At 42.3% G+C, this 27390-nt stretch overlaps 1 protein-coding gene across 4 annotated transcripts in view; it reads right to left on the bottom strand.

The window, feature by feature from the left end:
- BMPER (BMP binding endothelial regulator) overlaps positions 1 to 27390 on the bottom strand; it is a 143631-nt gene that overhangs the window by 27905 nt on the left and 88336 nt on the right. For 3 of the 4 annotated variants that reach the window (XR_003994222.1, XM_030505117.1, XM_030505140.1), the window contains 2 exons: positions 21480 to 21809; positions 14908 to 15244 (listed from right to left, as the gene is read on the bottom strand). Coding sequence is in view for 3 of the 4 variants with exons in the window: in XM_030505117.1 (XP_030360977.1) it covers positions 14908 to 15244; positions 21480 to 21809 (667 nt within the window). In the remaining variant the exon portion in view is untranslated. The remainder of the gene's footprint in view (positions 1 to 14907; positions 15245 to 21479; positions 21810 to 27390) is intronic. The other variant, XM_030505127.1, reaches the window with a different exon arrangement.

Below are 27390 nucleotides of genomic sequence, written 5' to 3'. Positions count from 1 at the left end.
TTAAGCTTCCCTTCTCTGAGTGACTATCAAAGTACTCAGAATAGTAGGAGGAAGATCTCCTCCTGGGCATTGCAGGAGCTTAGGATGTGTCAGATAAAAGCATCAAAGAGAAGATTATTCGCGAACGCTAAAAACCCACTGGAAATACATATGACAGCCCCAAGGCAGTCTGACACCAGCATCCCTCAGCTGGGATGCTGTTACACAAACAGCTCATATTTTAGAGTGAAAAAATCGCACGCATTATGGTTCTCTGACACTCTTTAATCTTAACACAGCTGTGAGCTTCTTTCAGCAGAGAAACCTTCTGGGTGAATGTGACCTTTGGATAAATCCTTGCATGTTCTCTTTTGGTGGTATTTATTGTTACAGTCAGGCTAATGATTCACTTTGTGAACTTTATGCCCTGGGAGGCATCTTTTTTCCAGCAGCCCCACAGACCTGTAAACATGTTCCTCCATCACTGTCACACCTGTACTGTAAAAGGGGTAAACAAAGGGTCAACCAAAAAGAAAGGATATTCTTTTCATACAGAAAGACAGTATTCATGTTTATAAGATAAATAAGGGAACACTAAAGATTTCTAATATTGAGGCAACTGGCTTCTGGTAGACTCTGTAGTAAGTTATTACTGTTTTCTGGAAACACTAGCTACCAGGACATAATGCATTTTCCTCAGCCAAAAGGACAAGCAAGGCGTCACTGCGATTGCAGAACATTCCCATTCAAAGCAGGCAATGGACGCTACAAGGGAAAAGGACACCACCAAGACAAGCCTTGAAAACTAAACCACGTGTCTCTCTGCCAGCTTTCAGACATACCATTAATCTTAAGATAAAGCTGGTTTTCTTGCAGTTGACACTCAATGTTACAAAAATTGGTTTTGTTCCTATTGCACATAAGCATAGTAAACCTCTCTTGGTTGTTCCACACTTAGCTCACAACACATCCATTTTGCTGAGCCACCACGAAGCCTGAATTCAGTCTGACCGTGTAATTTGACAGGCTCCAAGCTGCCAAGTAAGGGAGGCGTGAAAAAACTCCTGGGTAAACTCCTTCACTGGCTCTAACTGGTGAGTGGGTTATTGGGCTATTTTGTGAAATACAATTCTGTCTAGAGCCCTGAGAGCTGAACTAGCCCCACTTTCGCCACTGACAAAAGATGAATCAAAGATTTGGTTCATGTCAAACTGGAAGGCTCTCTCACATCTGTATGGAAAGCAGACCTAAGAATTTTATTAGTACCTTAAGCTTGCAAATGAAGGATGCTGCCAGCCTCGAGCCAGCATCTGCAAGAGATTAATTTCATAGAGACTGTTTAAAAAAATAGCAGCGTTCAGATCTTTAGCGATGTATATAATTCAGGCAACAGTCAGAAGCAGGCAAAAATACATATGCTGTATATGTAGGAGTGATAGTCACGTAATATGTTGGTTTATGAGATCAGGCTCCGATCTCTGACTTTCCTGGCTCAAGGTGTTCTTTCAGGCACCTGATGCTTTTAAATGATAAAACTTCTAACACAAAAGCAAGAGTAATGACCTGGAATGAGTTCAGGTGCATTTTCGTGCTTCCCTGGAAAGAGCAGTCCATCTCACAAAAGCCACCACATTGTCTGCAGTAATTCTGTACCTGGATACAGGGACAATACTGACTGTGGAATTCAGCAAGCTGTGTTGTCACAGCCCGAGATGGAAACAGTAGGACAGTACAAGAAACTCCTGTTGCTGCTGTTCATTTTGTACCCACTCAACACACAATCCTCCCTCCCTTAGGCTACCAATCCAGCATTTTCATGCACTCTACACAACCCAACAATTGCATGTCCACAATTAAAAGGCTCTTTAAAGCAACGCTCTATTGCTAATTTCTGTAAAGCATTGTAATAAACATTATAACAAACTCTGGAGTCATTCTGAAAGTCAAAGAAATGAGTTCCTACTCTTGGAAAACGATGCTACTGGATGTCTGTAACATGCAACCTTCTGTTTTCGGACAACATCCAGACTTGGTAGGCTTAGGGGAAAAATAAAGCTTAGTTTGCCCTCAGTCAATATCGGTTCTCAAGTCAATAACTCTTAATATTGACCACAACACAGAAACCAGTAACTGTTTTAATATCTTCTTCTAGGGTTTAATTATAAACACTGGCGAAATTTGTCAATTCCTGACTTCCTAGTCATATGGAAAAGCTTTTAAACATTCTGCATAGACCACTGTCAATCAGGCTCATCACAGTTATGGAACTAAAACATACTCTACCAACAGCATGTACACAGTATCTTTAACCTTGGCACGACTTTGAACCCATCTGCTGCAAGGATGATGAAGATAATAAATAGCATCTTTTTATGTCACAAGAGTTATTATTTCCAGTGCCACGGTTAAATTTCCTCTACCCATATAAAACAGTAACTTCCATAGATGGGAGATGTTGACAAAAATCCCTGCGGTATTCCGTAACTAAAATATGTTCCCGGCCACGTACTTCATCATTTGGAAAGAAATATGAACTGCACTGAGAGACAAAGAGAAATAAAAGAGACAGGTGAAGGAAATTCTAGGGGCTGCGAGACAGCAAACGGTTTGCATGCAGCTGATAAAGAGAACCACGCAGTGTGAATTCCTTGCCTCAAAAACCAGATGGGAATCCTGGCCCGGGATATCACCTAGCCCGGTTACACAGGCTATGGCTATGCAATAGATTATGTCAAATCAGGCAGCAGGCTAGACATCTCGGGAGAAAGCACAGCTCAGGAGAGAATAACCTGCTGGAGAAGTTTGTTCCTTCATTGCCTCTCTGCCACTGTGTTCTGCGTGATCTTGCCCAGCCGTGCAGAGGACATGTTTCAAAGGTGCCTGCAAACTGCGTTCTTCATCTGCAGGGGATGGATGGACACGAGATTGAAACAACTGCGTAAAGATGAGACTAACCAGAGAGACAAACTACCTGCAGATCAGCACAGAAGAGTTAAAGGAGAGCCGGAATATGAACCAAATATCCCTTCTGAATGGGCTGAAATGTCTGTGTACTGTCTTTCAACTTTGTGCTCCTGGGTATTTTTGAAATCAGATATTCACTGCTAATCATAGAATCAGCTAGGTTGGAAGAGACCTTTAAGATCATCAAGTCCAACCATTGCCCCAGCACTGCCAAGGCCACCACTAACCCATGTAACTGAGGGCCTCGTCTACAGGTGTGTGAACACTTCCAGGGACGGTGATTCCACCTCTGCCCTGGAAGTGGCTGCAGTGAAGATCTGGGCCTTCTACGAAGTGAGGAATCATGATGCAAATAGTGGGAACTACATATTTCAGCCACTGACAAAACACAGCCTAATTAATGTGTAGAATCTGAGGCATGTTAAGAACCTCAATGGCAGATAAAGCGGCCGCTTGTTTGTGGGATCTGTGTAGTTCTTCTCTCATTACAGAACAACCTTCGACCCCTTCAAGTGATATCTTGGTGATCCTTCTCTACATTGCCAGCAAATCATCTTTGCCTTTGGGAATTCGGCCAAGAAGTGGATTCCTCATGCCATGCAGTCTGTAAGCCTTCTTTGAAACAGTTTTCTGTACCCACAGCAAATCTTGAAATAATTGAAAGCTTATGTCACCCTTTGAGGACATCTCTGATCTATGCCATCACCTTGCCATGATGAAAAAAGATCTCTCCAAAGAGTATGGAAATACTTTCATGAACCATGGGCTAAGAAATCAGTAAACAGAGAAGAACCACGTAGACAGACAAATGAGCAGAACAACAAAAATGGGCTTTCAAATCTTAGCCAAATCCTTGATATCTGAAAACAGAGTATGGGTTTTTTCTTGCATATCAACTCCTCCAGCTCCAAAAGCAAATCCTTTCTAGTCCTTGCCTCAATCCATTACTAGGTTTTGACTTGTTTTACAGTTCTTAACTGCCAAAGACACATTGCCGCTTGGAGTATTAATGAGTTTGTCATGTAATTGGGCCTTGCAGGAGCAGAGCAGATTTAGTGCCTTCTTAAAAAGACTAGCAATGCCGCCTTCAGAAAGTCTGAGAAGAATCTGTGCTTTGACAAGAATAAGACAATACACTTCTTGTGCATGTGAAACCTCTTAAGCCCCATCAGAAGGACTTGAGCTTGAGGCCAGGGACCAGGCACTTTCACATTTTAATCTCAAATCTGCTCTTGGCTTCCTGCACAGCAAAGAACTCTTTCTTCATTTCAACAACTTTAAACCAGGGTGCAGTGAGAATTAAATGTTTACACTGCAATTTGAAAATGTAAAGTGCTAAGAAGGAGCACTTAGGAAATGAACTTTGTAAACTTTTTCCTTGCTGCCATGGCATCCACCATCCTCAACAGCCTCTTATTTCATGTACTCAGACTACATAACCTTAAGCACTCACTCTCTGTAAACTACATACCTCACTTGAGAGCTGATGAACAAAAATCAGCTGTCTGAATACCTTAACACTTACGACAGCTTCCTCTGGACTGATCATAAGAGAAATTACTTGTTATTAATTTTCACATGCTGGATTTATTTTAGCTTTTATGTTTCAGGAATATTATGTAAACAGAATGTTAGTTGTAGGAGTACCCAGGAATGCAAGAAAACTTATGGCTCCAACTCCCTTCAGTATTCCCAGCACATTCCCCACCAATTTTAATTTCAGCTGGCTTAAGTGTGGGAGTCAGGGAGAGATTTAAATGCTCTCATCCTCTGCATATCATGATGAAGAGGTGAAATCACAGCACCTGCTCTCACATATACAGAGCCTTCCATTTGGGTGAAAGTATAACACTACCGCTCCCTTTGGGTGAGGAAGGGACTCTTTATGGTATAGATCCAGTGGCATTTTAGTTCTACCCCTGCTCCAGGATGGCACTGGCAATCTCCAGTGTTGAGACCTCACCAGGTTAGCATAAGTTTATGCCTGCTCTGACAAATCCACCAGAGACACAGTTAACTATGAGAGCAGAGCCACACACGTTTCTAAGTGGCATCTCAACAGCTTATATGTGTGAGTGAACCGCACACATATACCCATGCAGCCAGCCTGTGCTGCATACCTTACCCAAGATTAGGTACTGTGATGGTAAATATTTGAGATGGATAAATACCTATTCTTGTGTAAGCACAAGTGTCTCCACCCATTCTTGCCTTAATTCCCACAAGTCTGCTCTTTGCTTTGGTTGTTGTGGTGCCCTAAGGTACAATGATGCTCAGTTGCCAAGAACTGCCATGGGGGGTCAACAAGCTTTTGCTGTCATGCCCCAAGTGGTCATTAGCACTGGCCCTGCTGCTTACAGCTGGGTAGGACCTGTATGCTTGCAGTTAAACAAGGGCTGCGCCTGCTTCTCATCACACTACCAGCCCCTGGTGCTCGACCTGCTCTTGCTCTCGGTGCTTTTGCAGGTTGAACAGCAGTGATAGAGACCTCCCGAAACGGCTTGTGCTGCCCTTGTTTGCAAGGCTGCATGAATCACCAGTAATGTGAGGTGCTGATTCCTTCACGTGCTGTGAAGACTGAAGGAAAAAACAAGGGTTGAGTAATTAACAGAAGTTAATTTCTTTACACACTGGCACTTTGCACACTTGAGAGGGCAAGCGTGGAACATGGGACCTTCACACACGTATCAATACAGTGAGCCCTTACAGAGATAGACAGGAGAGCAGCAGATTCAGAATCAGAGAATCACAGACTGCTTTGGGGTAGAAGGGACCTTAAAGCTCATTCAGCCCCACCTCCCTGCCCGGGGCAGGGACACCTTCCACTAGAGCAGGTTGCTCCAAGCCCCTGTGTCCAACCTGGCCTTGAACACTGCCTGGGATGGGGCAGCCACAGCTTCTCTGGGCACCCTGTGCCAGTGCCTCAGCACCCTCACAGGGAAAAACTTCTGCCTAAGAGCTCATCTCAACCTCCCCTGTTTAAGTTTGAACCCATTCCCCCTTGTCCTATCACTACAGCCCCTGATGAAGAGCCTTTACCCTAGATTGCTACTTTATACCACCGACACCTAAAAAGCTGACATAGTGCAAAGGTCCCTGGAGATCTCAAAGACTGGGAACAACCCAGATTTTTGGATGCCCCGTGAGACTTAGAGAACGACAGTAAAACTGAAGGAAAGACCTTCAGCCATTAAAAATACCCACAAGAAAGCTTTCAGTTAAATCTAACCCCTAGAAAGCCTCCAGAATGGACCTCTCGCATGCGGCAGTTCAGCTCTATGAACAACGACAGCAAGCTTGATAAGCTGCTCAGAGCTGTCAAAACCTTCCTAAGGCAAACTTTCTACAGGAAAGTTTTTTGTGCCGGTCACAGCTCACGTCCTGCTTTGTCTGGTTATCCTGCCAGAAGCATAAATGAACTCATAAGAATAACAGGAGGATTAGGTTAAGCTTATTTTTAAAACGTTTCCCACAAACTCGTCTCATTTGCCTGCTTATAAACACCCTCGTTCATCTTTGCTGTGTGTCTAATTAGGCAGGATATACTGCAGGTGGCTTAAAATAGGAGCTGAAATATAGTAGCTTTGCAGTTATGCATGTTAAAGGAAAGGTAATTAAAATTTCATGCTATGAGATGTAAAATGATCATCTCAGGGGCCTGAAAGGGATTCCTCCCCCATCCATGACATGGCACAGTTGGCCAGCTACAGTATGGGTGGGTTTCCTCTTCCTTGCAACACTTATTAGCCTCTGCCCAAGGCACAATGTGAGATCTGATGGGTTGGTTTCTTGAATTATTTATTCATGGCAATAGACACATTACCATCGGCTAAGCATCTCTGGATTGTATTTAAAATCAATACTGCAGTGAAGCTTAAAGCATAAAAAGCTAAAATGAAATTAAAACAAACCAGCAAAGAAAACCCTGCTGTGAACCTGTCTTAGAGGTTAATTAAAATGAGATCAAACAGTGGTCTTGGGTTCTGTAGCAGCTGTAGTTAAAATCCTGCGGTACGTGACAGAGACAGAGGGTGGTTTCCTCTGATGATGCTGTCAGCTTCTCTGAACAGCATCTCTCCAAAAAACAGGATTGAATTTTGCAGCTAAAAGGAATACTTCAATGTTGCGAGTACTTTTGCTTTGGCAATGGATTGAGTTGCACCAAATGGCCCGTGGTGTCTTTTAAAACATGTCCACAAGGGAGTATATCACTCTGCTCTTCTACCAGTTCCTCACCACATCTGCTCTCCCTTTTAAAAACCATGCCTTGTATTACATGACTGAAATATCAGGCGTGTGAAATTAGTATTATTATTAATGTGAAATAATTATTACTGTATGCAACAGCGATGCGCTTGTCTTTTGCCGTGACAGACCTAGGGCACACTCATGCTTATTGTGAAATAGTGGCATCTTAAGATTGCAGCTTGAATAAGGATATTTGAGATGGGGAACTCTATATTAGAGAAGTTATGCCTAGGGCATGTTTAAAAGCCTATCAGATAAGCTTTGAAAAATGGGAGGGACAGCAGACCTAGCACTGCAGGCTTTTCCTACAAACTTCTTACAGTCAAGAAGAAAGAACCACAAGTGAACTGAAGCTAGTTAACTCAGTTGCCTATGACCAGACAAATTAGGTCTTCTGCCTTGGAAAGCTACCCCTTAGATTTCTCCTTGGAAAAAAGTCGCAAGCAGACAGGAACTAGGAGCCCTGATCTGAATGAGTTTTGTTTTGCCCAGCTGAGTAAAGAATGCACCCGCTGTCTCTGAACCAGTTGAAGCTTTCTTGTCTGTGGTACAGCAAGGCTAACCAAGGATTACTAACTGATGTGAGAGATTAGTGTAATAAACCTGCATGGGAGAGGAACAGCCACAATGATGAAAACCTGTCACCCAAATACAGCAAAATTCCCACTGACTTCAATGAATGAGGATCTTATCCCATGAGTCCAAGGCATGGTAGAAAACCAAACAAAACCACCCAACCAAACCTCTGTTAGAGGTAATTCACAAACAAGTTCTGAGAATGCAGTCATATATCGACAAATGAAAAGGGCATTTCTGTTCAATGTCTCTCCCTCTCCCCGCTTCCCCACAGTTCCTACCATCCTTCAGTATCATTTTTGACCTTATATTTTCACATGCAGACTTTCACATCTGTCAGACACTGGGCAATGAGGAAGACAGTATTAGGTTATGAAACACCTGACTTGAATTTCATTGAGCCAGGTAATAAACCAGAAAGAAATAAAGTTTTACTAGGCAGAAGCAGGCTTTTGTAGTAAGCCCCTATATACCTGAATGCATGATAATCACAAATTGAGTTCATTCCTGGAGAGGAGAGAAAAGAAGCCTCGTATTGCACTTGCAACCAGTAGGAAACAACCTCTCATTCAGCGTAAAAGGACAGCATCAGGTAGGGTTGTGATCATATAATTAGGTAAGCAAAACAAACACATTCCAAACATGCCACCCTTTGAAGGAAAGGAAACTTCCCTGGGTTCTAATCACAGAGTAGTATGGCTGCTTCATCTGGTTCTCCTACTAAAAAAATCTTTCTTTGTTAAAAGAATAAAATCATTAACTTTCCTTATAGGGAAGCACAAAGTGGGCCATCAGGCAAGCATGCGCTTCCCAGCTGGAAGCTAGCCACGGATGGTCCCAGGTGAATGGTGTCTGTCCAACACCCCTGTCTTGTCTGAGTTTGGAGCCCTCTCCACCCTCATCCCCCCCATTCGCAATACCTCAACAGGAAAAGAGACATCTGTGAATCCTCTGGCACTGCTTCAATGTTTTACAGCTGTAATAACCACTGATACAAAGAGAAGAATGTTTTCTAGCCCCAAATTCCTGAGGTACTTTTCTAAAGAGACACAAGTGGATGGGGCTTGGTTAGGTGAAAAATACCCCACCAGGGCCAGGGGTGTGGGGGAAGATGAAGAGGAATCCTGATCTACAGATAATTGAGCTCAGCTTGGCTTCAGATTTATCTTTTCTGACCACTCAACCTATTTGTCCAAATCCAAACTTCTAATCCTTAAATCTAAACAGTATTTTTTCTGGCAGCTTGCACCCACTCTTGGCTACATCAGATGAAAAATACTTCAAGGAAGAGGCTTAACACAGTGGTGATCTATAGACTTATATATATGTGGCATTTCCGCAGTACTCCTTACCATCAGCACACAGGTAGCAAAACTTGCTGCTAGAAATCCCAAAGTGTGTTGGACACTACAAAGTCCATTTTCTCCCATTTGATAGCACTGCCAGCCACCAGAAGTGTTAAGTCACGGTGCCTCTTAGCTGTAGGGCAGTGAGTTCATCACAGCAATACACAAGACAGCACAGGCTGATACTTAGAAGTGGTTTGGGGAACAATGTCGACTCGTACAGGGGCATAAAGTATAGGCAGCAGGTGGAAGAATGTGTTCCCAAGCAACAGTGCTCTTGTAAGGGTTGGGAACACTGGCTCTATGCACTTAGGCTTAGTCCTTTGTGCGTTTCTCCAAGGCAGATCTGCAAAGGATCCCATAACTAGAATGGTATAAAGCAGTGAAATTCTGTACAGAAAGTCTGAATTATTAAGCCCTTAATAAAGCTCCAGTGGTAACTTCAAATGGATGGAAGACTCAAAGATGCTGAACAGAGCAGACTGGAAAGTGGCGCTTCCAGCTCATAGGAAGCTCAAGTCCTGGTACACATTTGCTTAAAAAAATACAATTATTATTTCAAATATGTTTAAATTCCGTTCTAACCAGAAGCTCCCTGGGTCGTACAGCTGCTCAGTGACAATTTGCCCAAGAAGCTGAGTAAATTGTTTCATCCTGAGCTCCTCTCTGTTGTGGTTACACTGCTGCTAGTACTCAGACTCAGGGCCAGCTTCGGGCAGGCGGTCTGACATGTGCAAGAACATCCCTACCTTAGCATAAGGGCGAGTGGGAGCAACAGCCCCTGCTCAGTGCCAGGGCTGCAAGGGGACAAGCCATGGTCCACGCCTCAAGCCTGTCCTGTCTTCAAGCCACCACCACTGGCTTGTCTGCAAGGGGGGGACAGGCTGCTCTGCCCTGGGGTGAGTGGAAACACATTGGTACAGGAGCTGGGACAGGAATGACCCTGGTGAGCAGTCAGAGCTACAGCCACCCTTGGTTACATCACAGACAAGCCCTGGAGCAGCACAGGCCACTGCTGTGCCCATAGGCACAGCCAGGACCAGAAACCCTTCTTTCGTCGCTTGTTTTGCAATGCACACCCTTGGCAACAAACAGAGGGCTCCAGAGATCCCAGTTCCACCACTTGAAACCAGCTTTTCTGAAGTCCTCAGCCTACATTTCTTTTGCACCATCCTGCTGAGTGAACACAGGGGTATAACCACATGAATTTACAGCTGTAGGACATCATTGTTAACAGGGAAAAAACACCCTTTAAACCTTCTGCTTCAAAGCACAAACCCTTGGTCCCCATCTTTTAAATAGAGCTTGTCACTAACTTAGCAATGCTACGGCTCACATGCTCTCTGCAGCCACTCATGGCATATCTGTCAAACTTAATAACAGGGAGCTGACGGACTCACACAACATTGCAATTTATGCTCCAACTTTAAACAATAATATTTTCACTAGTTAAGCAGAATTTTTTAGGAAACCTGCAAGACTGCTGCAGTGAACTGCACAAAGTTACCTGGTTAATGGATAGAAACTCAATAACTGATTAACAGAGAGCTGAGGTAGAGTTATGTCAGCACAGTGACAAGGAACATTAGAGACAAGAATTGCAATAAAGTAGATTTGCAATTCCTGAATGTATTTGATCCACAGATTCAAACAAATGAGGCTATTACTATGTTAATTACTGCTTGCTATAGAATGCCAAATATGACTAAATTCAAGTGTTTGAGAGAAAACATACCTCTTAGGACAATTAGAAAAGAGTGACTTAAGTATGTATGTTTTAAGTATGTATGTATGTATGTAACAAGTAAGTATGCTGTTGCTGTTAAAAATGTAACAATGATAGCAGCAATAACAAAAATATAATAATAGGAAGAGTAATAATAAAAAGACTTGTCTCGAGAGTAAGGAGCACAGATTTTCCAATCTCAAATAAGGAAGTCTTACTGCATGGCAAAAGCAAGACATTGAATGTTTTTCCAGAGCTATGGCAGCAGTGAGAGTTAGACTTGAGTTAGACTTGAGCAATGTCTAACTACTCATTTATGAACTCAGCTACTGTGTAGGTGTATTAGAGGTGGGTGATATACTGATACCATATTGATGTCACATTCCAAAGCTGTTGGTGATACCAAACTATTAAAACCCCCCAAAACCTACTAGAAAGCCACAGATGCTAACGAAGACAGGTTCTAAAAGTGTTAGTTAGTCCCGTGCTTTCCTTTATGGTGTCTCCTTCAGCCCAATTTCAGCACTGCTGTCAGTCCCTGCACCCCTGTTTGGGGCTGCTTGTTCCTGTTCGCTTCCAAGGAGGCTCCTGAGAGGCATTGGGCATGGATGGGGGCACACTAGAGACCTGCCTCCCATGCCACGTTGCTCCCTGACCTCACTGGGGCTGGAGTCACCTCCAGGCTCCTGCTCCAAAGATACACAATGAGATCAGCCATGGGGTAGGGCTTGGTGAGCACAGAAAGTCATCTGCTCCTTCCTCAAGTCCTCTAAGCTCCCCAAATCCTCATCCAAGAGCTTACATAGTACCATAATACTTCTTGATAATGTGATAGAGCTTTTTCTGGTAACAGCAGCATGAGAAATTCATGTTATCAAGTATTTTTAGTACTGCTTATACTCAACAGCAGCTTCAGGAGTCTGAATGCAAGCTTCATTGCATAAGTGGTCAGAGCATCCCCTCTAAAAGCTGCTACTGAGTAACCTTGGTAACTTTCTTGGCAAGGACTAATCCACGATGCTTAGCCATATTAAAATCTCTATAAATAGACAAGCGGCAATGGCGATGACTGTCACTGCTAATCTCTTCTTCGCCCAAACTTCACTGAAATATCCTGGAAATTCAAAACTGTGCCCCTGCTTAATGAACTTGCCTCCATATAGTTGAACCCTAAGGGTTATTTTTGGAGTGTTATTCATGAGTACTGAACTAGCAATGCATTAAGGACAAACCAAAAATATCAGCTCAAAACTAAACAAAACAAACCACAATTAAAAGCCCATAAAACATGTCTAGTTACAAAACAAAGAATTAAAAGAGTGGTAGAAAACGAGATGCTAAAATTGTTAGCTTGCAGTCAGGACTATTCCAAAATACTTTCTCGGTTGCTTTCTTTTACCATGTGCTTCACAGAGAACCACGTCACCAAAGTCACAATGTCAAAAAAAAAGGTTAAGAGCAAGGTGCACAGCCAGTTCTCCTAAAGTGTCACAGTTCTATCAAGGTCAAGCTCAGGAGTTAACTGTTTTTCACCTCGCAACCATGCAGCTAGATCTTTACTCTTTCAGAACATTAACCATACCCTTTTCAGCCAACAATCATGACAATCTCGCTGTATATGTTTTTTGGATGGCTAACAAAAAGAGAAACTGCAGCTGTAAAAAGGAGGAGACTTAAAATGAATTGGAGACCTCTTCACAAAAAATTCCTCAGTAACACAGAGTCAGACAAAGGTTTGCAATGCGTTGGTCACTGCCTTTTTTGGTGTTTGGAGAAAACACACCCTGATTCGTAATGTTCCTGCTGAGTTTATTTCTATTTCTAAGAATTCTTATTAACAGCAGGTCACTACCAGAGCAGCATAATGAAAATGAGGCAATGTTGATAAAATAGGCAAGAATGACCAAGAAAGGTTAACTCTTGAGAATGCAGTATTTCAAATGGAAATGTTATTTCCATTTGAAGCTATTCATTCAACGAGGAGATGAATAATAAAACGAAAGAACCTGACCCTACCATTGTGCCTCATCACTTCTCTTACTGCTAGGAGCTTGTCCATGGTTAGTAAACCAGGATTGGAAAACTATTCAGTTACACCTAGCCTGAAATGAGAAAACATTGAGTAAAGATGCTTTTCTGAAAGACCCCAGTAAAAAGCTATAAATGTCAGTTTAAATATTTCTTAATGGTCATTCAAATTCTCTGCAAAATTACATCACCAGCAATGAGTTCTTTAACAAAAAATACACAAAAAATGCAAATCTCTTAAGCACACATATTTATACTCATATACACAAATGCACGTGTGTTTATATAGGCAAAGATTTATGTCAGAAAGGTTCCCAGAACTTTCTTTGAATGCGTGTCCCATAATCATGACCCCCTTGTGGGAATTTCCTAGTATGAAAAATGGCCATGGTCATTGGATAAATTGCTTGCTCCAACTTTTGTCACTTCTTAATAAGAAGTACCATTCTACTAAATATCATTATTTAGTTTTCATTTATATTTTATCTTTGATGCCTGTATTGGAATCTAGCCTAACGGCTAGCAACATCTACATGGAAGCAAACTAACAGCTCCTTCTGACAGAATATGATGGTCATTTCAACATAAAGTTTCCTTAGGAAAAACCAGACTTTTCTACCAAAGGACATAATCAAATTAAATATTTGCTTGATTTCATTGTCTTTCCAGGACAAATAGAAACATTATTCTTAAGGAACAGAAATGCTCCATGCAAGCATGTAGAGATTTTTTTTTTCTGGCTGCTGTAGCCAAAATATAAATCATTTTCCACTGTGGTGTCAGGAAGTGTATTGCACTAAATTAATCACTAGCTACTTTTAAAAAGGGACAAAAACTCCACTGCAAAATGAAACAAATCTCTCTGTGCCTGTTTTCCATTTGCATTGTCATCACTTACCTTGAGAGGACGATGGAAGTGAGACGGGAATGTTGCTGAAATGCATTCAACAGACCCTCTGTGTGTGTGTGTTAGCATCTCTAGCGCTCTCTGCTGTGCCTCCAGCCATTGGAAAAGATAAAGTATTATAACCTGCACACAATATAATCTTCAGTCTTTGCCAGGCTGCTATCACAGGGATACACTATAGCAAACTAAATGCAGAAGCACACAGACTACAAGCCAAGCTGTGTGTCTTCTTCTAGCATTTCCTGGTCCCAGACGTATTCTGCTGGGTTAGATAAAAGTCTTTCTGTCTCATTATAAAAGAAGAGGAAAGGCAATTCATAAGGGAAATGGAGTCATTTTAGAAAGCTTTTCCTAATAAGCCCAACAGTTCAACAGATGTGCACAAGTGGGGAAAGCTGGGAGCGCAGAGATCAGGCAGCTCCATACAACTGTGACTTGGCTTTGCTTTTATCTTTTTATGTCAGGCAATCAGAAGAAAAGCCAATTTTATTTACTGACTGAGGGGCAAATAAACTCATGCCCATTAAAGAAAAGAAATGATGTCTCTGTGGTTTAGACTGGAAGCATTTTAAAAATAAAAACCTTAAATAATTCACTCAGACAAGGCTTCTACATCCTCATCTGTCTTCCTTTTGCTCCCAGGGCAGGATGGGCACGCACTGAACTTTCTGTTAACTTTCTCCTTGCAAATTCTCAACTCACAAACTCCACCACCCAAGAGGCACTGGTAATATTTAATATCCCTGCTTCAAAATGTTTCTGGGAAGACACATTTCCCTGGACCACAAGCAATAGCAATTAATGTCAGCCTCAGCTTCACAGCTGACTTTGAAATGACTTGAAGTCTCTTCCTCTTGTCTCCTCAGTCTCCAAAAGTACTTTTTCTCTAGGTGATCACAAGCCTGCCTGCCCTTCTCACTGCTGACTGCTCAGGTCTTTAGTAGCTCAGGGTCATCTTCTCCTGATTCCTGACTCAGAAAAGCTCATCATAACGTAACTCTAGGGCTGTATATTAATCCACAGCAAAAGCAGCTCAAATCACGTGCTCAAACGCTACTGAAATGGGGCCAGCTGTGTGGTTTTGCTCCTCGCACAGCAACTTACCATCTCCTTCCACAGCAAGCCACACTTACCGGTAAAATGTGGTATAATCCACAGTTGAATGACAGCTCTGGAACTCCCACGCTTTGAGTTTCTGGCATTCCCGATGGGCTCGGAGTTTCACCCTGACCGTCCCATGGCAGAGCTCAGGCAGAGGTTTTCTCTGTGGGCGGCTGCAGAACTCATTGGACTCCACACGCCAGGACTCAGCAAAGTCATCCACATCAAACTTAAAGTTCCCGTCCCCTCCGATCAGGTCATCTCGCTTGTGCCCGTTGTAGTTGCCACACAGACCACAGAGTTTGCCCTTCAGGTGAGGCGCAGCCATGACTTCCACAAAGCTGTCTCCATCCCATGAGATTTCCAAGCCTAATAAAGAGATGCAACAAAAAAACACACACACACACACACAAAAAAAAGGAAAATAAGAAGAAATTGAGGATAACAAACTGTGCCTTGTGTTTGTGAAACAGTGTTCATGGGAACCTAAACAAAGCCATTGGCTTCATTCTGATAATGTTGTTAAGTTTCTATATACCTCCCAGTAAGTGCCTCTGGCAACTGTAGTGTTTCTTAAATCACATTCAATTACAATACACTCATGCCTGCCTCTGTTTATTTTTGTTCCTCCTTGCTAATGAGTGGGGTTATCCTAAAAAAAATGGAGCCAAGGCAGAACTCCTCTCAACATGGAAAGACGGCTCTTGCAAAAATCTGCAAATGGAATTTGCTAGGGCAAATTTCTACCTGATTTAACAGGAGGCCCGGAATTTCAGCCATTGTCACCCATCACACAGGACACGGACATACAAAGGTGTCCATGTCCCATGAGACCCTACCGGTGACCAGCTTATGGAAAACATCCTTTCCTTGCCTGCAGAGCTGACACTGATTGCTCATTTGAGTGAATATAGAATCATAGAATGGTTGGGGTTACCTTATTTTGTGTGGGTGAAGAGAGTTAAAAAGCGGACCTCAGTGATATGTCAGAGGGTAGAACTGTAGTAAGAAGGCCTTCTGAACTCAGTTCAAACTCTTTATTCAAAAGGTGCTAATTACCAGTCTTTTGAAGCTGTCTTCCTAAGTCAGCAACACTAAGGAATGATGGTAAATCTCTAACCTTCACCTAGTGGGTGAGATGTAAGTGCTCTGCTACAGTATGTTTTACGGTAGGCTTTTGCACTTCTAGTACCTCAAAAATTGCTTCTGCAGGTGAAATACATTTTATCTGTCTGTCCCCATTTAAAAGCTAGGTGTCTAGCTCAAGTCAGCTGTCTCTCTCTTTGATGGAGAGAAATATGCAGCTCAGGGCCACAACATGGGTGTCTAATGCAGATGGAATAAACTAACTTCTGAATGCCTCTCTGTTTCCAGTGATAATTTAGAGAGCCCAGAGATGAGGTGGAAGCTAAACTTCTAGTATTTACCTGGGTGACTGTGAATTCCATCCTTTGAGGAGTAAATATGTATCTCATAAGGGAAAGCAATTTTGGTATCATATGGAATAAAAACAATACCAAGAATCACTGCTGCTTAACTTCTACCCAAACCAGCCTTTTTTTTAATTATTTCCAATGTCTGATGAATGCTACTTCATATCTCTGCAGTAATGCTGCACCTGAAGATAACAAATCATTTTGCTATTAATTTATTCCCATAAAGTACCTGTGCGCAGTGGTTAGTTAAAGATAAACACAAGAATCTGCTTTTAAAGAGGATAATCCAGATTTTACCCTCTTCTCCCTGCCTGGCCAAGAATACTAAACAGCATCACTCCGTGTTGCAGGACCAGAGCTTTGCTCCAGCTTTCTACATTTGCTGTGTGGGCTGGCTTAGCACCACCCTTTCCTCTTGTAAATCAGTGCTTGCCACTATGTGATCCAGATCCTGTCCTATCCTCATGTAAGTAATTATCATACCAGTGACTCAGTTCAAAGCTGGAACCCTTCCTTTAGCAACACATCCCATTGTCTCCTATGACAATTCCTACCCACGCTGCAGAGAAACAGGGTGAGGCTCAAATGGCAATGATGGCTATAGAAGGGGTTCTTGGCCATCGGTTCATCCTGTCCTGGTGCTTGTATGGTTTACACTGTGTCACCACGAGTTTGGGGAACAATGTACCCAGCAAGGCTGTGCAGATAATTCTGCACCACCTATCACTATTGACTATTGCATCCTATTTTCTTATCTCTGTAGGTTAGCAACCATAGGAAAAATATGTCATGAGCTGACTATTACTGAAAGCAGTTTCAATTTATCTAATAATAATAAACCCAGCATTGATAGAATCATAGACTCGTTTAGGTTGAAAAAGACCTTTAAGATCATGAAGTCCAACCATTAGAGCCACTGTGTCCTCTTCCAAAGGCACTTTACACCCAGCCAACTGAGAAATTGTGCAAGACTACAGTTGTTAACGAGGCCAGCACAGTGGCAAGGGGGAAAGCTGCCTTTTAAGCTGCTTCATACATTATCATTGCTGGACAAACTCAAATTCCAGCTGTCTCTGCTTCTGACAACGCTGAACAAAACAAAACACAGCTTGATTTGCAGACACCAGATTAATACTGTTGTGCTGGCATTTATAAAAAGCTTCCATTAACTTATAAACTAAGATTTCTTCAGACTTGAGAATCGCATAAACTTTCGCAAAGCTTAGAGCATCAAGATCCAAATTCTCATTTCTCTTCAGAAAATAACTCCAGTTTTTAATGCAGCGTTCAACTTCTTCCCCAAGAGAGCTCCCTCAGAAGCTGCTGACTTTAAGACCAGCTAATGATTGTATCTTAAATTTCCTTTTACAACTTCTCTTTTTTCTCAAGCCAAGACTTACTTTCAGTGAAACTCATCACCTTCATTAGGAAAGGTTAACTCTAAAATTATCCTGAAGATCCATGCGTACTCTGTGAGAGGTGTTAATCTACTTGTTACCTGTGTTGCTCTGCAATCAATATGCAGATAAGAATAAAAGAAAATCATTACTTTTCATCTCAGCATACAAAAAATGCGTATTTTTAGATCTAGAGAATCCTGCTTTGATTACTGAATTTGATTTAAGAGACTCACAGTTTAACTACAACAAAAGGATGTACTTTCCTCTATCTGGGTATTGTATATTCTACTGTAATTGCTCAGATGGCAGGGCAATTTCTAGCTTTGATCAACAGCCTGAAGGTTTCTGTCCATAATGAAGCTTATTCCCTTTTGGGGTAATGAGGAAGGATATTTACTCCTACACGCATGATAATTTTGCCGGAGCCTGACGGCACTGTGCAGTGTGTGCCTTTTTGTGTGTTCACAAGCGGAGAGTTCAGTTCGTTTCTGTAAACCAACAAGAGCTGTGACAGACGGGACGATGCTATGAAGCGATGTTTGAAATAGTCTCCTTGGCAGAAAGAAATTGTTTGGAAGAGTTTATTCGTGCTTATAACCCCCTTTCCTTCCCCCCGCCCCAAAATGGATGAGTTTCCCATTCACTTGGACAAGGATCAGTATCCAAGAGATGTGAACCCAAAGGATGCAGCATCTGTCCCATCTGGGGATGTGCAGAAAAGGGATATTCTCTGAGTTAATTTTTAAGGTTTTCCAATTTTCCCCTTTCTTTGAAGGATGCTTAACCAACTTGTTACTTGATTTCTTAACTTGGCACACTATGTGCTCTACTGCGTTATAGAAAAAAATCCTTCTGGATTTATGCACATCACACACTGAGTTCCCCATGCTGGGAACTCCCATCAATTGTTCTGCCTGATTTTTCATGGTAAAGGCATCCTCAAGAACTGGCAGACCACTCTTCCTTACCGGATTTAGTGCCAAAGCAGTGCAGAAAACCTCAGCAAAGAGGCTTTATGCAAAAGATCAACACAGAAACAACAAAAAGCGCTCCTGCACTAGAGAAACAGATAAGCAACATCAGCTCTCTGACCCTCTGCTCTCTCGTGTTTTTAGCACACACGGACACACCACCATCCCAATCATACCCACGACAAAGTACCTGCAAAGTGCAGGGTGCCAGAATCACTGCTGCATGGCATCCAGGGCTACAGCTGGTGAGGAATTCAGCAACAAAACAGGTTTTCACTGGAAAATGCCAATTCATCAGAACTGAAATGCTTCAGGGAGACATATCGGATTCAATGAACTTCCAGCACAGCACAGGCAAGGCTCCAAGCTGGTTTCCTGCCAGCTCGCCTGGTGGGCTGCCTGGAAACCTGGACTCTGAGGGTATGCAACTCCAGGACAGCCCTGCATGCAGATCACCCTGTAGCCAGGGACCACAAGGCTTCCTGAAACTCTGGGCTCCCCTGTTTTATCCAGGGCTCAGCTCCCAGCTCTCCAAAAGGGAAACCAAAAGCCGTGGGAATGCTGGCTGAGCTGTAAGCACCAGACCCTGCACTTCTCAGCCCAGTTTTACTTTGAATTTTGCTTCTAGTACAATGGTCTTGATTATTTTTCATTATTTCTGCCCCTCCCCCCCTTTTTTTTCACCCTACCATGGGAAAGCATATATATTGTTTTAAAATCCATGTTTCACTCTGAAACAGAAAATTCTCCATTTCTCCCCCCCCCCACTCCCAACACATAATTTCCTGTGGAACAAAAGGTTTGTCCTTAAACCAGTTCTACTCAGCATATTCCTCCTCTCTACAGCCTCTCTGCTGCTTGTCCCCTCCCAGCAGAATGGAGCCATGCTGTTCTACTGCTTTCCAGGCCTTACGTGCTAAGGAAAAGAGGACTTGGCCCATCGTGCTGCATTCAGCGAGAGAAACCTGATCTTGCTCTGCAACGAGGAGGAATTATTTAGGCTGTAATTTGCATTGATTTCACACTGTTTGGTGTGTTGTCATATGCCATGTTTGCACTCCCTCTGCCAACACATGGACAAGGTGGTGTGCAGTCATTTATTAGGCTCGCACCAGAGACAAATGGAACAGCAGCAGGATTAGCTGTCATTCATCTTCAGTGGAAAACCTTGCCTTGGCCTGTGGTTGGCTAATGAATTCCACATAGCCAGAATTCACAGTGTTCAGCTGGCTGCAAAGAGAAACCCCTCAAGATGCTTTTAATTAGAAGTTGTGAATAATGGTCAACTTGTGTGCATTTTACAGCCAGCCACAAAAATCTGCATTGCCACTTTGAGGAATGAGCCCAGAGCTGGGATCCACATTAGGCAGACTTACATTTCCAGGGGCTATATAAACAGGTGTCTAAATTCTCAGCTCAACAGTGGGTGCTTAGTGTCCCCCCTTGAAAAAAAAGCGATGCTAGATAATGAGTATGACTATGCGTCACGCCTGTGACCATATCACTCCATAAGAAAGATTGGTTTCACTGCTTTCACATGGCATTTAATTGAATTAACAGTAAATGGTATTCTCACTGAAACAGTACTTCACTGTGTGAGTGAAATCTCTCAGGACTACAGTAGTACCTAACACATGCTAATGAGAAAGTTTTAAACTTCCCCTCAGGATTTATCTATTCAAGGATACTATAGTTTCAGAATGGTTTTATCAAAACAAATATAAGTCCTTTGGTTCAGCTTTTTGACAGTTAATGCATTTTCTAGGACTCAAAAGACCTGAGAGTCTGCCATCTCCCTTCCCTGTTTCCATAAATAAGGTACCAGATTCTCTGAGCTTCTGATTTCCTTTTGCTTTTGGTGCTGTGGACTCTAGTCCTTGCAGACAAACTCTTACCCAGGCACAAAGCAAGCCCAACACGATGGCACTGAACAGCAAATAAAGCCACGGTTTTCCAACTAGGGCTTCCATTTTTCTGGATATCCACAGTGAAATGTTCCCATAATTTGACAAGTGAAACTCCTTCTAGCCATTAGTAACTATGATTTTATATAATTGCTGACTTAGACTGTAACTTCTATTGCTGCAACAAACAGGGAAAAAACATGAATGATATGTTTAAGAATTGATCTCCTCTCTACTCTTAAGTATCAGTTGATGACCCTGTGTATTGGGTTTGCGTGGCAAGGTTTTGGTTGCGGAGAGGGCTATAAGTATGGCTTCTGTGAGAAGCTGCTAGAAGCTTCCTCTATGTATGATAGAATCAGTGCCAGTCTGCTCCAAGACAGACCCACCTCTGGCCAAAGCTGAGCCCGTCAGTGCTAGTGGTAGCACCTCATTGCAGGGGGGTTGAACTAGATGACCTTTGAAGGTCCCTTCCAACCCAAACACTATGTAAGAAGGTGAACGATCTCTCCCTGTCCTTATCTGACCCACAAGCCTTTTGTTATATTTTCTCTCCCCTGTCCCTTTGAGAAGAGGGCATTCACCACACCCTCCATAAGCCACTCATAAGTTTCCGGAAGCGAAAATCATGGCTTATTCATCTATGCAGGCAGTTAATTGTCAGCAGCAGAATGAAACATAGCTTAGCAAATGTTCTGCAGAGACTTCAAACTCAGAGCTGGGGTGTCTGTCTGCTTGTGGGCTGCAGGGATTCTGAAAGCACTTCGGGTTCCTCGGATCTCTAAAGAGTTATAACTACATTTATTCTGCTATCGTGCTTTTTTACTGACTGCTGTTCACGTTGCACTTGAGAGGCTCTTCAGGGAGAACACATACACACACACTTGCCTCACCTGCTTTGGTTGTCACTTTCAACAAATAACCATCCAAATCGATCTGAAATTGTGGTGTCTCGCAAGGTAGGGAGATGCGGGTCCCATTCCACTTCACTGTGAGGTGCTGCTGGAGGCTGATAGTGCTTCTGCCCAACACAAGGTCCACTGACTTTGTCCAGGAGAAAGAACGGGTCCGACGGGCATCGTTTTTTACCAGCACCTGAAAGGGCGAGGCAGAGGAGGAGCAGTCTTTCGTCAAAACGTACTGACATGTTCCCTGAAAGTTAAATGTCCGTCCATCAAAAGTGTTGTAGTGAGGGTCTCCAAATACAGTGCAAACGCCAGGCTCTGCAGGTGAGTGAGAAACAAAAGCGCCGTATCAGGATCAATCCAAGTCTGAGAAAAGCAGTTGATAAGAACTTAGAGGACACTGCTCTCACCTAATATATCTGTCCTACAGGGCACATTGGGCTGATACTCACTAGGAATATATATGTTTGAAAAAGAGAAGCTTCACAGCTTTAGTAGAAGTCTTTCCCAAAGTGGGTGAGAACCAAAGGCCAGTTGATTCTTGGGGCAGCATAGGAAGGCTAACCTGTAGCTAAGAGCCAAAGGCACATCTTCCAAACTATATATTTGACCCTTGAACATCATGTATCACCTGAACAGTTTAGGTTATTACAAAGCCTGTGAAATATTTCACATTATTTCATTTCTGGAAAATACAAGCCACACTCATGATATCAGACCAGGCAGAGCCCTGGGTTTGCAGAGACCATATGTCTCTGGAGATGTGTGATGGGAGCCTTCCCACCTAGCTTCAGCTTTCCAGACATGAAATGTCTAGTCTAAGTGATTCCCTCTCACTGACAGAGAACAAGACATGTCTAAAAAGTCTTTCATCTCACCAGCTTTAGACATCTCTTTTAATACATGGGGAATTACTCTCTGGAGGAGCCTTTCTCTTTGCAGCCAGCTCTGGGAGTGCAAACAAGTATCCAAGACTACAGGCATTCCTCTCAGACAGTTAAATTCCCCTGGGATGAGCTCCCACCCTTCAGCTGTGTTGTGGGAGCAAAGCCTAATCCACTAATAGAAGCAGAATTCAAAACATCACATGTGTATTTTTGAGGCTAATTCTAACGTCCCAGTTAGGCAGGGATGATCCCATGAAATTAAAAGCCATCAGACCACTTTAGCAGGACGTGGTACTGCCCATATTTTACATAGGCACACTTATAAATCATGTACATTTATAAACTGTATTGTACATTTGTGTATTTTCCCCATATTATCTGCGGAAACAGTGACTTTCTTTTGCTATCATAGGTGTTGTTTATACACAACTTACTTGTAATAGTTATTGTCACCACGCGTCCAACTAAAAGTCCGTGACTTTTTTACTACTAAAAGTAGTATGCGACTAACATGATGCAATGCCTATTTAGGGGGTGGTATGTCTACCAATCATTTGCATCATGCAAAGGAGATTTGTTATTGATATTTGCAGCCATACACTGGTTGGAGAAGCCACAGCTTAAAGGCAGAACATTTCCACACTCATGTTAACAATGCTGAGTTACCCTGCAGTTACCCAGCAATTGATTGAACTGCCTCACCATCATAGAGAACAGCAAATTTATTTGCATTGCAGCCTTCTGGCATAACAATAGGTCCTAACCACATCTCATTGCTGCTGTTCCTGGAAGAAGGAGTCTCAAGGCAGAGAAATGCACACTGCTACTGCCAGCTGGATACTCATGGGCTGAGGCTGCTTTTGAAAGATGATGCCTGCATTAGGAGGTGGGCTTTGAGCAGTAACAACATTTCACTCAATAATGTGAACAGCATCCATCAAAAAAAATACAATTTGTTCACTGAAAAAAAAAATGATCCTGTTAACAGCAGATTCAAACCTACAAAAAAAGAGGCATGGATGATACGGAGAAGAGGCAGGGAATTCCTTCAGTGGAGTGCAATGCAGCTGTGACTGTGCAATACACCTTTCTCAGCAGGGTTCTCCAGCCTAGGCAGAGTGCTACTATGCTAAAGCAGCTATGATGTTTCTGGCACGTTTTTCTAGCTGTAAAGAGCATCCAAGGATACCTACATGGAGACAGAAAACGGGTCTGAAGAGGACCCCTGGAGACATTACCTTTCCCTTCTCCAGCTGCAATGCAGAATCCCCTGTACCTATTTATTCCTGACACACGTTTATCTAATCTGCTCTTGAAGAGCAGTAATAACAGCAACTCCACAGCCTCCTCCAGAAACTGGTTGCAGTGCTCGGCTGTCCTGGCTGCAAGTTAGGTCTTCCTGAAGTCTCACCTCAGTGTCCCTCACTGCATGGTGCAGTACCATCACAGAGCTGATGCCTGGGAGATCTATACTTCACCTCTAACTTGCCACATGCATGCTTCTTTAGCTAAGCCAGTAACTACTCTTGGCATCATTATTATGCCTCTCCCTTGTGTCTGCAAACTAGGGACCAAAAGTTTCAATTTCTCCAGGACATGATGTTGACAGCTCCATTAGAAGTCAAAATGAACCACATCTCACCGAGACCTCTGGAAATCAGGCCTCAGCACTGCCTGAAAACCAAGGCACTTAGATACAAGTATGCTTTTAAACCATGAGTAAATGAGTCCCATTTTCCTCATTGATACCAATGAGAATATCAAGAACTGTTTCCCAAAGTCCATAAAAAGATTAATTGATCCTTTTTACCAACAGGGAAAAAAAATCCATAGATTTTATACGGAGAACATCTAACTTCATGGTTACTAAATCATACTAACATGTTTCTGATTTCCTTATGTCATGTAATTATCTGTACAATGAATATCAAGATACATTTTATTACCAGCTCAGATTTTATTTCATTTTTTCAGGCTTTAATTTCTCTTTAGACATGGCAACTTTTATGAAAGTGAGGAAACTTATCAACAAAAAAAATCAGCCCTAGGATCACCGAAGATTTCAGCAGAGAGAACTGGGTTTTGTCTGCATTTCTACAGGCAAAGAACATATTATATATGTTATTAACTAACATGACAGGAGGGGGAGGCTGGTTCTTCACCTAAGCAAGCAGCTAAAAGGCAAGACATGAGAGGAACAAACATAATTTAGAGATGTGCAAGTAAAACTGATAGTACCAATGGGATCCAAAGGAAATATTTATTTTTAATTTCTAATGTGTTGTGCAGAGTAATGTTGGTTTATGTTATGTTACATCGTGTCACGTCATTTGTCAACTTGATGCAGTGCAGTTAAAATAAAAAAGAATGTATTTTGGACTGGAGAGCTGAAGGTCTGATCCAAATTTCGCTGTTTTCTTTAATAACCAAGGAAATGGAGGAGGGAAAATCTACCTAAAACCAGCCTGAATAATTGATTCTCTGATACCACTGTGTAAAACATTCTTGAAGGGTTTGCTAAAATTGTGGATTTAAAAGAAAAGCAAAAAATCCACACTCTGCAAGAGTGTGTGTGATAACTCAGGCATTGCCAGGAAGAAGAACTGGTTGGCCTAGAAATAAACCTTAAATACCGGGTGTAACAAGACAAGCAACATGAAAGGAGTTCCTGCCATTTTTAGGTTTTGGATTGTTGTTTATTTCCTTTTGGGAGAGTTTCAATCACATCATGTTTTATGGTTTGCTTTATTTTTTTTTCCCTTCTGAAACAAACCAGTCTTTCTGCTTGGCTGGTTCTGGAATCTGCTGTAAGCACCCATTCTCTAGTTAGGATCGTGTGTGACTTGCTCCTCTGTTGGAACATAATGGATGGAGAGGTACTGCTGCATCACCAAAGCTACATTCCACAATGCTGGAGTATGAATTTTAGTAGCTTGTGCTAACAAGGCACAAGGTCATGAGCAAAGATCCTTCCCTTTTTCCCCTACAGTAAACTGTTCCCACCTTATTGTGGATACTCCTTGTATCTATCATCTGTCTAGGCCAGAATTAGAAAAGGGCAATTACATACGATACTTCGCCTTAAAACTCTGCAGCCTTCAACTATGTTTAGCTGAGGGACTTCCTGAGCGAGACACGGCTTCTCTTTATTTAGTAACCTTTGATAGATTTCTTTTCTGTGGACTTATTCAGTCTCCCCTTGAACCCCAAACTGTTTTTAGCACCCACAACATCGTTGGGCAAAGTGCATGAAGAACCACTGCCTCTTTCTTCTTCTGAACCTGGCATTCATGCTCTTTTTGACTTCATTTGCTCATCTACACATGCACACGAAGTCAAATATACCCCTTCTCACTCTGCCCCTGAATAATGGAGATTTTTCAAAGGAGGGCCCCAGAGCTATGTTCAGAAAGCTGTGATTTTCAAAGCACCTCAGGCACTCAGCTCCGATTAAACATTATTGGGAGCTGGCTGCAAACGTCTCTAAACCTCTTTTGGAAACCCTGCGTTTAGGCTCCCAAATCACTATTCCAAACTCCTGGCTGTCATAAACGCTTCTGGGAGCTCAGCAGTTTTCACATTTGTTTTTTAAGCAACTAAATAGGGACTTCACACTTTTACATTTGACAATCGTAAACTATATCTGTGATTCATGCAATTTGCTCAGCTCCCACCCTAAGGCTTTACAGCTTACTTGCAAACTAATAATAATAGTATTTAGGTGCTAAACTGAATACTGTAGAACTCTTGGCATGCTTTCCTTGCATTACAAATCATGCACCCACTTCAAATGAAATAGTAACTTTCATTAGGAAAGGTAACGGGGAAGGTAACTGTGGGCAAGGAGCACTGGTTTTGAAAGCACATTTCTCTGTACAAAAAAAGGAAGCTGAAAAAACCAGCAGCAAAGAAAAGCACATTCTAGCATTTCCCAAAAACCTTTCTGAAATCATGACCTGTTTTGGCCAACACGGAGGGATCAAAGTCTGAAAGACAACTCATTTCTAATAGGTAGGATGCTGAGTAAAGGTAAGAACCACTTATTGAAATAAGTGGCTGCCAAAAAGTACCTTTCTGCCTTCCACCCAATGCCCCCACTCCCTCAGATGGTATTTAGCCTTTCTAGAAAGAGGAGATATATATACTGTGTGGTGCAGGCCAGACAGACAGTCAGCACACACATCCTGACCAGCCAGAGAGCATAAGCATATTGGCTGGGCAATTAGCACACTTGTAGCTCCAGAGCAGCCACAGGATATATTGTCTCTAACTGGGTTTATTATTTGTTGGGATATAAAGGAAACGGGACACAAATCCATAGGAAACCAGGTTCTGTTAGCTCTGGTGCTCATGGAATGGCTTGTTTTATTTTTTCAGGAGATCAGAGCAGTCAATTGAAGTCCAAGATGTCCAGATGTCTGGTCACACTCTTCTGGGCTTGTAGGTAGTTAAGAGTGGCCAAGAAAAATATGCTTTAAATTATAACTAAAATTGGTTTGGACACTTTCTAAGTAAGGAGAGGGAGGAAAAAATACAAGTTTACCAGTTAAGGGTGTTCTGGTTGCACATCTATAACTCAAAAAGATCCCAGCTTTTTGCAAATAAAATGAAACTTCGAATGCAATTAGCCCCCATGCTGAATTAAGCCCTAAATCAAACAGAACACATTATTAACTTTTGAAAACTAGCTACAGAACACGCATAATAGAATTTCATTAGCTTTTCTGTAAAAAAATGCATAGCTAGAGAGTACTTTCCTCATAACTGCTGCATAGTGCAGCTTGATATAATACACATTACAAGGTGTGGTGTCAAAAACTCCACAGGAGTCTTTATGGTCTATTTCATAAATAAAATAGCTATTCCAATTTGTCAAAATACATATTTCTACAGTAGACCATCACAGTGAAATGGCTGAGGAGGTAAATCATGAACAGCATTCCAGGATGAATAAACAATTGCAGTCTTTTTGTTGATGGATTTCTCCCAGGCAAGGAAATAACACAAGAAAC

The sequence above is a fragment of the Strigops habroptila genome, chromosome 1 (genome assembly GCF_004027225.2).
Source record: "Strigops habroptila isolate Jane chromosome 1, bStrHab1.2.pri, whole genome shotgun sequence".
Lineage (NCBI taxonomy): Eukaryota > Metazoa > Chordata > Aves > Psittaciformes > Psittacidae > Strigops > Strigops habroptila.
This window is presented reverse-complemented; position numbering and strand designations above follow the sequence as displayed.